The sequence below is a fragment of the Colias philodice genome, chromosome 9 (genome assembly GCF_061535455.1).
Source record: "Colias philodice isolate Cphi_HAF_F1 chromosome 9, ilColPhil1 Martin Lab GWU primary, whole genome shotgun sequence".
In the NCBI taxonomy this organism is placed as follows: Eukaryota; Metazoa; Arthropoda; class Insecta; order Lepidoptera; family Pieridae; genus Colias; species Colias philodice.
In genome coordinates, this window is record NC_143094.1 from 7540070 (window position 1) to 7553900 (window position 13831).

General features: G+C 32.5%; 1 protein-coding gene across 1 annotated transcript in view; it reads left to right on the forward strand.

The window, feature by feature from the left end:
* The first annotated feature begins 10861 nt into the window (after positions 1 to 10861).
* Positions 10862 to 13831, forward strand: part of Eip75B (Ecdysone-induced protein 75B) — a 90722-nt gene continuing 87752 nt past the window's right edge. The window contains exon 1 of the mRNA XM_089698597.1: positions 10862 to 11144. Coding sequence (XP_089554723.1) covers positions 10877 to 11144 — 268 coding nt within the window. The 5' untranslated portion in view covers positions 10862 to 10876. The remainder of the gene's footprint in view (positions 11145 to 13831) is intronic.

A 13831-nucleotide genomic window follows, 5' to 3' on the forward strand; every position in this document is an offset into this window, starting at 1 on the left:
CGAAGTGCTTTCTTTTCATGTTTATTAAGGTATAAACTTACCTTTTGTCTTTTATCTACTATATGTTATACTTATTCCTATTAAACAATGTTTCAGATGATTCTTGTTAATAAATTATTATAGGTACTCTCCTATTGTTTGCTTTCCTAGAACTTTGGTCGATAAGCACTAGGATATATATTTGTATGTTTTAGTTAAATATTAGTATGTTAGATACATATTTCTGTATGTTTTTTTTTCAGGGATATTACGCAAAGTACTAATTACTGTAAGTACCTATATATAATTTAATGACGAAAAAAGGTAATTAATGGTACAAATTACCTTCCACGTTAGTTGGTACAAATTAGTGAAATTACCTTAGTTGCGCGTATCTTATTATTGAGCCTTGAATACGATTGGAAAAGCTTTGTGGAAACCTACTTACACGTGGTTATGTCTTCAAAATACTTAGGAGTTTCAAGAGGTTCAAAAACTATATATACATATATACTTTACCTCGCATCTATACAAATTTTTATATACTGTACATTATAATGTTAAATGGTGTGGTACAATAAATGGTTAAATAAATAAATAATAAATAAATAAACTATTGTTTCTTAAACTTCTCAATCCATAAATGGGTAATTAATTAGAAACACAAAGGTCATAAAATAAAAATATTCTACTAGGAACATTCGACTAGAATGTAGACCAAAGGGTGACCGAATGAAGTATAATACTGCAGTCTGCAAACAAAAAACAAAGTGAGCGCTCGTAGTATCGGTGTCCTCAAAATATGGAGATGTATTTTTTTATTGAATGTTTTATATGTATAGCTGGTTTAGTTTTATTAAAATAACGTCGATATTAGTAGAGCGGGGGGCAGTGCGGAGTGCGCGAGCGGTGACGGTCACGGTCGAGGACATGGCCTTGACACAGACGCTCAGCTCAGCTTGTGTGCCCACCGCTGCCTCGCTGCTCTCTACGCCGTGGAAAAATAATAATGCCATTCAATTGCGTATTTGCACGCGTTTGTACGCACGCTATTTCAACTATAGAAGAGCAATTCTTAATAGTTTCCACGAGGCTTTTCTTAACATCGCATTATTTTCTATTTCGTAGCTGATATTAACGATACGTAGTACGTAGGTATAACATGAGTTGTTAGGTAATGTAGATACACGAAAACACACAATTATATACAGTTGTTCGTGTACTTGTTACCTATGTTACTTATTTTGTTTCGTTTAAGTACACATATATTCAATATCTTAATCATTTATTTTAGCCATTAGTTGTTTATCTCATAGGTATATAGCTCGTAAAGGATATAAGATTTAAGAATACCAATCAGAATATTTCTTTATATTATTTCTTGGCTATGTAAATTTATTTACAACCTACATTTATTTTGGTGTTTTAGAAATTGATAATAAAACATGAAAAATTTCAGTATAATTTTTGCTTGCTTCTGAAACATTTAGCTATACTTATATCTTCGTGTCTTCTATTCTCTTAGTAAAAAGCTCATAAAAAAGCTCTATTGGCATGAACAAGATTTTCTGAAACTTTTGAATTCCCTACGTATGGTACAGTATTATATTATCTGTAGTATGATACACACAATAAGACCTCTGAGAATCAATGCTATTTTCTTAAGTACATGTTTACTAAATTTTCACAAGAAATAAGAATACCTAAAATTATCATGCAAAGACTCAAGTGTGATAGTAAATTAATACCGATACCCTTGGACGTACCCTTCGAGTATAGGTGTGGTATTGGCATATTTTAATTTATAATAACTATAAAATGATATTGCAAAAAATATCGCTGATATAATTCTGATGACCTTATACAAGATCTGCTTTCAGGCCGCGGTTTCGTTAGCGTAGACAAAGGAAAGGCGACATATAGTTCCTGTTGGATTTTTGAGATAAAACATATTCTATCGGTTAAATCGGTTTCGTGGTTTAGACGTGAAAAAGAGACAGAAAAAAATAAACAAAAATTTATTGTATTGTAACTAATCAGGGATTTTTGGATTTTTTTTATCTTTTTTTTAATTTTGTCCGAAATAAGGTTCTGCAGCACTTTGTTAAGTATAATTTTGGTAAGAAAATGAAAATGTGTTATTTTTATAAACAGACCCAACCCAGACCAAGTGGAAAAAGCCAGAGCTCTACGTACTAGCTATATATTTATCGACAAAATATGATTTAATCAAAATTGGGATAATATTATTTTAGTAAATTACTTTAATCCCAATTTGTTTCATCTTTTTATACACAAGTGTTTTTGCATTTATCAAAATATGGCCTCTCAGATCCATGGTTTGTCTTGAATAAGAAATCTTTTTTACTTTGGCTCATGAATACAATCATAATATAAATGTAAATTATCTTTGTAGCACTCATCATTTTACCATGCTTTTTTAACTCAACAAATTAGAAATTTCTCCACAAAAACAGTATCGACAAACTCCAAACATTTAGAGATAGGCCGGGAGATATTGACACAAAAAATATATTATACGGCATATTTATTGGCCTTTTATTAAACCTGGACTTCTTACCACAGATGATTAAAGTTAAAGTGACAAGTAACTATTTAATTAATAATATTGTGAATTTCTTTTCTCGTAGTCTTCACTTTATTAATTGTTTACAGATTAATTCTTTCAGGATAAATGGTTAACAATAACTAGGTATTATGTAGCTTATGCGTTGCGTTTTAATCGACTTATTTATGAATTTTACCGGCCAGGCTCTAGGCTATTAGGTACTTACTTGATAAAATATACAGTATAACCTATAAAATTTCATGCGTATAGCTTTCCAAAAGCGGAATTCGCTAACTGGCTCATTGTGTCGAGTGCGCTACTGGGTAATTCTTTTCATTAGTTAAACGAGTCATCAAGGATCGAGATTGCGAATGTAAAAAGTTCGCGTCGGACGGATACGGGTTCCCGAAGGACTGCGAGGGGACGCGAGGGTCGCGGGGCGAGGGGGGGCCGGGAGTGCATCGGGACGTTGACTGTCTGGCTTCTGCTTGCGTTATCTGCAGTTGCCCTTTCGTGCGATGCACCGTAACCCTCCATACACCCCCACTGCTAAGGGGTATCAGACTACTGCAACCCCGACCGTTCTAGAAATTGCTATTGACCTGAAATTAGGACGTGAATTCCGAAACAGTTTGCCAATTTTGTCTGGTTTTAGTTGCTTTTGATTGTCGGTTCATGGAAACTGAACTGCTTTATTTTTACTGTTGATTTGTTAAATTGAATTAGTTACTAACTATATATGGATATACATATAGTAATAACTAATAAACTATAGTTATAAATAAACCGCTTAAACTAAGTTTATTTTAAAGTAGATATACTGACTATACACATACTATAATGTTTTCAGAAAGTTTTGTAATTAATATTATCGTATTATTGAACTATAGAAAAGCTCATCAAACGAGAGGATGTTAGAAATTTAAATACATAATTATACTTACTTTAACTTACGTCCTTTACTCTTTCAGGGTATATAGAATTTAAGTGTAAAGAAAAAAATTTAGGCGAGTCATTGTAAAAATTATTATCAACCAATCTTCTCAAGCTTCATTTGAACGATATTATATATCGTTCAATACTTATTTATTACAAAGCTTCATTTGAACGATATTATATATCGTTTAAATGAAGCTTAAAATCCGATATTACAGTAAGAGGTAAGAGGTAAGAGTCTTACCTCTTTATCAAATAAGTAACAATAAGCCAAATTATTGATGAATCAATTATTTTTGATTGTAATGACGGGGCTAATAATCTCTTAATCAACATCAAAGAGAAATTAGCTTTGAATTATTGTTAAAAAGTGAAGAACATTGCTGAATGTCGTTAAAAGATAACATCCTTGAAATAACGAAAAGAAAATGAGTTATGTATACATATTTACTTTAAAGAATATAGAGATAAAAACGAAAAAGGAAATAGCTATTTGTACCACAACTTTGTATTCAAATACTCTATATTTTCCCCTGATTTTCTGTACCTTCGGTATGTTAATTAATATAAGCTACAGTAGGTAGAGCTCTAACTGTTTAATTTATTTTTTCCTTTAATCTTAATATTATATAGTTTGAGCATTTTTATATTAGAATTAGTGGTCAGTGTTCATTTTGTATTATTATATTTTGTAAAGTAAACCATTCCTTACGCTGAAATTTATGTCGATTGCTTGATGTAATTACGTAGGTATGCCGTTACTTATACATAATAGGTTTCTCTATAATTATAATATTGATAAATAACGTTGTTTTCAAAGTGAAAGCGTTGATAGCGATAAAATAAATTATAAATTAAGCCTTGAACTCCAAGTGTAAGGACCTTCGCAATGTCAGGCTATTGTTTCATTAAAGTTTACGAGCTTTAACTACGGCATAATAGTTATCGTATAATATTAATGGAAATAGCATTAATATATTACTATAACTAGATAAAAAAAAGATTAATTTCAACTATGTTTGAAAGTTATTATATCGTGAAGAATTTATGCTTATATTCTGTTTTATATCGTTAATTAATCTCTGCATTCACTCTCATTACTTATTTATGAATATTGAACGCTTTGTCGAATGAATTCATGAATTATGTTTATCGAATTATATTAAGATGTTTAATTTAAGAAATGTTGAAATGTAAGATAGATACATTTTCTGTGTAATCATTATAATGATTTTTTAACTTATTGGAGTAATTTTTAAGACGAGGAAAAGTTTCTTGTACTTTTCACCAAATTAATGGTTAAAGGCTGTGAGCTCTTTTGGGCAAATCGACCTTGAGCGGGTGTCCTCGGGCCGTGTCAACGACAGGCAAGCTCGGCGCGTGCTGAATACCGCACCCCCCTCATTCGTTTCCCTCATACCCCTGGATGTTTCTGTAAAAATTTAACTGCCTGCTTTAATTAAAACTTTTGTTTGGCTTCTTCAAGACGTTAAAACCTGAAATTGTTTTATTTGAAGCATAATAAAATGCTCTACATTCATACTTTGCATAAATGCGGGGTAATTTTCATTTGCTTCTTAGGGAATATGAGCGACTTTTTCGAGCTTAAACATAATTATTGCTCATTGTTTGTAAATATTATCTTCTTATACATGGGACAGTTGTAAGAGTAAGTATTATTTCTATGTTGCTCATCTTGCTGATGCTGTTTCATATATTTATTGAGATTTTCTTTTTAGATGTAGGTACCCCTGGATGTTTCTGTAAAAATTTAACTGCCTGCTTTAATTAAAACTTTTGTTTGGCTTCTTCAAGACGTTAAAACCTGAAATTGTTTTATTTGAAGCATAATAAAATGCTCTACATTCATACTTTGCATAAATGCGGGGTAATTTTCATTTGCTTCTTAGGGAATATGAGCGACTTTTTCGAGCTTAAACATAATTATTGCTCATTGTTTGTAAATATTATCTTCTTATACATGGGACAGTTGTAAGAGTAAGTATTATTTCTATGTTGCTCATCTTGCTGATGCTGTTTCATATATTTATTGAGATTTTCTTTTTAGATGTAGGTACTTAAAAAAATATATTATTAATTGCAAATAGTAATGTATTTTTAGGCACTCGGCATACATTGAGATGGCATCGTATAAAAATATTTATACGAAAATTTATTTGAATCATAGTTCAGGGCCATGTATATTGTACATGATGTGGTACATGATGAAAAACAGATGGACAAAAAATACAGTTTAGGAACTGGGATGAAATAATGCCACTTGCAAGACTTGAAATAACAACATTTCTTAATCTCGTAAAATGTGATATCTGTATATAAATATCTTTAAATTAAATATCCAAGTATGTATGTGACTTGTTCAAAAACCAAGCACATTTAAACACATTTTGTCATGACCGTTTTGGATTTTAGAACACACCTGACTGAAAATATAAATTGAGATTATTAAGATTCATTTAATTAGATTTATATAACAATTATATCTTATAATATGTCACATTAATTATTAACTTCTGACTATTTATTGTCTTACAGCTTATCGGCTCTACCATGGAGCTTTGGTTATATTCTTCATGGCTTTCTACTGCCATTGACTATAGTTTCTAATTTTGTTCAAGCAGTTATCTTGTAGTCCTACCTCCATCTCAAAAATAAACTCCTAATTTACCCGCTCCTCTCTGTAAAGAATCGATTCGAATCGATGATATTTTTTTCTATATTTTGATGATTCAAAATTGCTTCCAAACGAAGTCTAGCTGAATAAATAAATGTTTGAGTTTAATCTTCAGTATATACCGTAGGTCTGATAATATAATAATTAGGGAATTGGTAGAGCAGCGTTCCGCTCAGCGTTTGGTCAGCTAGTAGTTTAACATTAAGGTATTAAGCAGTGTAGGTTAGATTTCGTAATGGGATTAATTAAGGTATTTGTAGCTTGAGTTGAAGTACGAAGATTACATCTGCATCGTGCAACAATTTAAGGTCAACCTGAATGGTTTATTTACTCAGTTGCATCCAGTTAAAAGAGTTTAGTTACAGGGCGCGGTGCGCGGGGGCGGCGGGGGTATAGAGGGCGACGACTGGCACCTAAAGTCCGACATTGAGATACCCTTGCAAGGGCATTCCACTACTGCAGTCTTCAAGGCTTGCAGGGTCGAGACACTCTCGATCTATATTCTCGGTTCAAATGAATCCATACAATGAACTAGGTTTATTGTTAGCAGCTATGAGCAAATGCTTTTGGTACATTAACATATAATATATTGTAAAAATGTGAAATTAATTGGATGCGGTCTGAAATGCAACGTTTACTGCTTTATGAGCATAACGTGAAGAATTTTTAAAAATTGCTTTAAGTGAAAACAATTATGAACTGATTAAATGTAATATTAACACAAATAAACTTTGAATAATTAAGTCTTAATTTGCATACTGCAAATATAATATCTTAAAAATAACCTAGTATAAATTACGATTATATAATCCTCTGACTTATAAACAAAGCTACATCTGGAAGATCGACATTTACACCTCCTAGAAGATTCCATAACTATCCGGACTATTTATAAAAATAAAGTGCTTTAAAACTCATATTAATTAATGATGAGTGCATATAGCGCTTTTTCTGACAGATAAAGAAAAGAATCGTGTAGATCGCATTTATTTTGTTTTTTTGATTAATATAAAAAAAAACATTCTATTGAATTCAATGGAACAATCTCTATAGAATCCTCTAACTTATAAACAAAGCTTTACCTAGAATAATGTTTACACCTCCTATAATACGTAAAGGTACGTAAGGTACCTAACCTTAACTATTTATTTGATATCATTTATTAGAAATATTCAAGATGCTCATATTTACCATATATGTACCTACACCACAGAATATATAATAGTACTACGTACCTACACCATTTTTATGACAGATCAATCAAAGAATCGTGCGGCCCACGTGTTATATTAAATTGAATTATATTAAATAAACATTCAATTACCTTGAATAGAACATTCTTTTTATAGCCTACACGTAAAAGCTATAACGTGTACTGTTTTAGTGGCGAGGCAGTTAAATTTTTAATAATAATATATATTTGTATCCAGGGGAAGAAATGCACGTCTAGCCAGTGAATATCGATCGCCGGAGGTCGCGACGGCGGCGACTGATGCAGGATGCGTTTACACCGTTTCCGTTATAAATATAATAATGTTTTATTATCCTTTAGATTAGTTAAAGGTTCTTAATATTATATTTATGTTCATGTTTACATTCTATTTTCTATACTAAGACCTGTAATATCGTAAAATTTTACTGAAACAATCTAGTTTACTTTCGTTATAATTTCACAAAGTAATTTTTCTTAAGCTCATGAATATTCAGGAGTCACAAGTTCAAGTTCACACGCAAATGTTTTGTAGAATTGGTATAGAGGTTCATGGTTAAGAATTTAAATTTATGTATATGGGTCAAATGTTACGAATTAAGCAATAAAAAAGCTCTTGCGTGCTAGTGTTTTCATTATTTAGCATTAAAATACTAAATTTTTAAAACAGATTGCGTTCGTTTTTAGCATTAGTTATAATATGGGCCAATTGATATTTATTGCCGTATATATGCCATTATACATGCTATTATACTCATAAATAGGTTAAGAATAAGAAAAATCAAGAAATAAAAAGAAGCCCAAAACAACTTATACCCTCTATATTCGGTGTTATTAAAAAATAAATCGTACTTTTTTACGTTTCTATTTTAATGATCTTAAAAAAGTGTTAATATAACTGATCGCGTCGGTGCAAGTGCGTCCAGATGCATAAGATGGTATCTGTTGCGCATGCGGCCCAACGTAGACACCCTCGCTTACCGCTTGCACACCGTGTGCCCTGCTGCCCTTCCCGTATCAACCGACTTTCACTCCCGAATTCTAATAGATATACACAAAAACTACCTATCGACACGTTATGGTGAGATTCCTATCGAAGTTTAGCGTTAGCTCTACATTTTTCGTTCTATGGTATATCGCATGATATTACACAAATATTATTGCACGAGATGGTTATTATATAACAATCAATAAACACTGAGCACTTTTTCTTAACAATCATGGAATTGTGTATAATATACAACAAATAAATCAATATTTACAAAATTTTAAATCGATATTTGTGTTTTGCATGGCTTTATTATTTACTAGCGGTCCGCCCCGGCTTCGCCAGTGGTACATATTTCGCAATAAAAGGTAGCCTATGTTCTTTCTCAGGGTTTAAAAATTATCTGTGCCAAATTTCATCAAAATCGGTCCAGTAGTTTAGGCGTGAAAACCATACATACATACAAACCTTTCCTCTTTATAATATTAGTAGTATCAGTATACTAATATTATAAAGATATACTTCGTCATCATGTTTCTGTAAATTTACATTTAGCATTGATTAATAAATATAATTTATAAGTAATTCGTAAAAATAAAAAAATACCCAACATAACTAGATACACAGATATTAACAGTAACGGAGAATACATTTCATCATTTTACCTGACAGAAGATGAAATTACAAACAATAGAATATAGATAAAGTTCATTGAGACCTGTCGCCGAAATAGATGTGAGCATTGGTCTCGACCGTGAGCCTTCAGTGGCAGTGACCTGATCACGCCCCGCGACTGCACGCCGTTCCAACCACCCTCCACCCATCCCCTGAACACTGAAAATATAGTTTAATACTTAAGCACTAGTATTTTCAACGAGCATACCTAATTAAGGCACTCGTATTTTCGGATGTCTGGAATTATTTTATTAGAAAATGTTAATCCAAATTTTATGGAAATGATATTTTTTTAATAACTAGAGAACATGTTTTAATATCATTAAACAAGAAAATTGGAAAGTCTAGTAGTAGTAGTAGAGATAGTCTCATTAAGAATTGTTAAATCTCATTTTATTTATTTTAATTTTAATAGAAGAACAAGGAACAAAATATTAAGTTCAGTCCATCCTTCACTGCTCCTTTCTCTGAATATTTAAAAACTAAAGCAATACTTACACTACTGCCTTAAATAATATTGGCAATAATTGAAAAACTGATTATAAACGATCTCGTCTTATAAGATAACCTACAAACCTGACGTGATCAATTAAAAAGAAATTCAGGGAATTGAAAGGTATCTGATTAAAAGATTTTGATAAATAAAATATCGTGTACTATCTTATTTAAATGTAAGTATTGTTTTAAATCCCATATCTTGTGTCACGTCCCGATGCTGAGCTATCTTTTTGATGCTTATCAGTTCTTATCAATGAGCGTGCTTTAGCCCTCTCTAGGGATACCAAATTTAGAGAAAATATACGTATTTTACTTGTGATTACTTATTATTACTTTGACCCACTCAACAAAATCTTATCTTTTAAATACCACTTTTTAATTTACATCAATGTGCAAATATGTAGATTAAAAAACTCTTATTTCTAAGCTTTGAGTTTTTCTAGTTAAATGTTATTACTAAAACATATGTTAACATAATTATGTTATAAATAGAAAGATTGAATCAAAACAAGTATAAGGCTTTAAAATATAATATTAGAATGGTTCTAATGTATATATATAATATATAATCTAATGTATATATGTATATATTATAATCTGTAACAAAACCTACCTTAATACGTGCGTTTAATGTGACGCTACTAGTTCAAGATCCGTCGTTAACTCTTATAAGAATTACGGAAGGAATAAAAATGATGTGAAGGTTATTTATTACTGTGTACGCAAAATATTGTAAGAAATGTATTATGCTGACATTGTTGTACATGATCAATGATATGTAAAGTTTTACAAGGTTATACAATACAAGGTTTGCATTATGTTGTGAAAATCTAAAAAATACCTAGGTCACGTGAAAATAAAATAAAAAAAAGTTTAATGTCGTTAAAATATTGACTATACGTATGTGGAGATTAAAATACGTATGAAATTTTAATAAGATACCTGGAGCATTGCTCTCAAGAGGTCAGACAGTAAGGTTAAAGTTGAGGTGGAACAGCGTTGCAGAAAACGTCGTCGAGGGCGCTGGGCGGGCGGTGCAGGGCCACCTCAGGGCGATGTGAGGGCGCGGGGGCACGCTGCAGATTCACTTTCGTCCAGCCACGAGCACCGCCACGCCAGTGAGAGAAAGTTGGCCGCGGCGAGCGAACGAGTCTCGCGAGTGGAGCGGCGCCGCGCCGCACCGACCCACTGCACGCGTGCCGATCGCGATCTTATAAACATACTGCTGTACTTCGATATTGGAGATTTGCTTCTTGCGTGCTAGAACTGTTTCGTTGAACGTTAAATTGTTTAATAATTTTTATAAACATTGAACTTGAAAAAACTATGCAGTGTTATCCTAAGTTGTCGCCGAAACGCGAGCCTATGGATCCTTATGATTTGGAGATGATGGGCGGCGGTAGACGGTTGGAGCTTCCGGCACCGCCGGGCAAAGAGTTCCGGGCTCCTTGCTTGCTGCCGGCGCCGGCTCCTCCGCCGCAACCGACGCAGTCGGTGATACAGTGCATGCGACCACCACCGCCGCCACCTCCGCCACCGCGAATCCTGAAACCTTCGCCCTTCGAAGAGCCTTCCAGCTCCATTCCTGATCTAGGTAAGTTTTTTTTTTATTCAAAACCATGTACTTATTTTATGGAATTAATATTTTTTTATGCAAATTTATCATCATAACAATGTTACGTCAAATTTTCCGTCGCCACTACTAGATATGGTTCTCATGTACAAATATGTATCACGATAAAACCCAATTAATAAAGTAATGAATTTGATTTTAATATCTTTAAAGTATTTTTTCCAAATTATAAATATTATTGCTGCAATTAGCACCAATACTTTCGATTACATCTTGCTGCAGGTGCTATTGACTGATCAATTCGTAAGCGTTGCAATCAGTTCAGGGTTCGATTCAATCGGAGACAAAAAGTTTGTGCTGTGTGCGCACACAATGCATTTCATGACCGTGATAAAAAATAGACCAGTGAAACCTCTATTCATCATAAATATTGAGTAATTATAGTAATTATATTGCAAGGATCGTTTATTGACTATCTTGGCTCTTGAGCATCGTGTATGTACTTCCTGCTTCGGAAAACTATACAGAACGTTTACTGTTATGCCTATAGTGATTTCCGGGTAATGACGACAAGTAATGAAGGTCGCTTTTATAAATACATATTTTATTAGTCTATAATATTACCGTAAACAAATCAGTTTAATGGGTATATTGATAAGAGTATTTCCACTTATGGCAACGTATGCTTTATCCGTGAGGTTATGCTTTTGCATTAAGGAAGAGAGAAAAATTTTCCTTTTTATAAATCGATCGATGGTACCTATTGTTGAAGGTCGTATTTTAACACTTATATTTATCAAGTGTGTGTGTGCTCATGAAAATATTAAAAAAAGGCAAAGATGCAAAATATTTTTGCGGCATGCTAGTTACTAGGAAAATAAAAAGCTAATTAAGTCATCGCAATTTAATTTTTTTTTCACTCAAAAATTCTTTAAAAAATATATAGTACAATTATATTGTACGGGATCGAAGGTCATGGAAAATTCTAGTGAGGATTAGACGTTGAAACAAAAGGTAAAATAAAATTAAAAAGATCCGTTGATTATGATGATTTAGGAGTATCAGTATCAATTTTACCATTCCTATATTTTTAATTTTATTTAACCAAGTTTTTTATTTTAATTTTGTTAACTATCGATAATATTAAAAAGCATAATACTCAGAATAATTTATAAAAAAGCTTAGCCCGATGTAAAATCTCATTCTTTAAAAAAACAGTGATGAAGATTAGACTCTATATTATACCATCAACTAGAAAACGTAATAATCTGACTTAAGCCCGGTTTTGATATTAAATCTATTTGAATTAAAAAACCGGTATGTGTTAAATGCAGCAATTGTTTAGTGTTTTTTTTTTTATTGAAAGGACTTATTTTACACTTATTATTTATTTATTAACGTAGCTAAGTAAAATCGACAACAAAGGTAAGGTAATATTATATTCTACAGCTGACGTTATATTGTTATAATCACATGTAATTCTTTTGTGAAATAATTGATAGATGTTCTATTACATAGAACACACAGAACATAAATCATGGGTACATTATATAACAATACAAAATAAATTATTATGATTTTCCCAAATCTCACGCTTCCATGAGTGTTATGCCCAAACGTGTACAATAAACGTAATCATGCTAACAAATTTTTCGCGAACGGAAGATTAGATAAATATCGCAAGGTCACAGCGACGATCGCATTGTGATGGCGCGTCATTCGGTGTCATTAAGGTCACTGTGACATTGGACCGATAGCAGTGACAAAATACATAATAGTCGTATCTTATCTGGCAATGTCAGTGGCGCGGGCGCAGGTGAGCACGACCCCTACATCCAATTCTTATAAACAAAGCTTTTGTCATCAGCGCATTCGACATCGACAGCTATTTATAATGACTCACTTGATTATCGCAGCACTAAGGATTCGCATTAAGCTTAAGTCAGTTTATGTAATTAATCTCGTGGAACGTCATATTTTGTGCCAACGTCGATTCAGTAATGAACCATATTGTTAATTCTAATTCGTTATCACTGTAACCTTCTGCTAGAGCAAATTACTTCCTGCTGATACTCTAACGTTAGATATCTCTTTATCACACTTTGTTTTCTTGATACGAGGAAAATAATCGAGTTCGCCCATTCGGTGACTCTTTAATTGCGTCTGATATAAAACAAGGACGTTTGGATACACCTTTAATGTCCTCGTGGGAGATCACTTTAGTTCATACGTCAGATAAGATTAAAGAAGTAAACAATAAATTAAAGATAGACGTGCATACTTAATTTTAGCACAGATATAGGTAAATGCACACAATTTCTTTGTTTTGTCACACGTTTCATGCTTATTGATTACATATTGATTATCAAATATTAATTACTAGGTTTTCCGCCCGCGGCTTCGCCCGCGCAGTCAAAGAAAAACCCGCATAGTTCCCGTTCCCGTGGGATTTCCGGGATTGCGTCATTTTCCCGGGATAAAAAGAAGCCTATGTCCTTTCTCGGGTGTCAAAATATCTCCATACCAAATTTCATGAAAATTGGTTCAGTAGTTTAGGCGTGATTGAGTAACAGACAGACAGACAGAGTTACTTTCGCATTTATAATATTAGTATGGATTACATGACATATTATTAAAAAAAATCCGAATGTAAAGGAATATTACAGAATGTGAAATTAAAACAGTACCTTACACTATAATGTATTAAA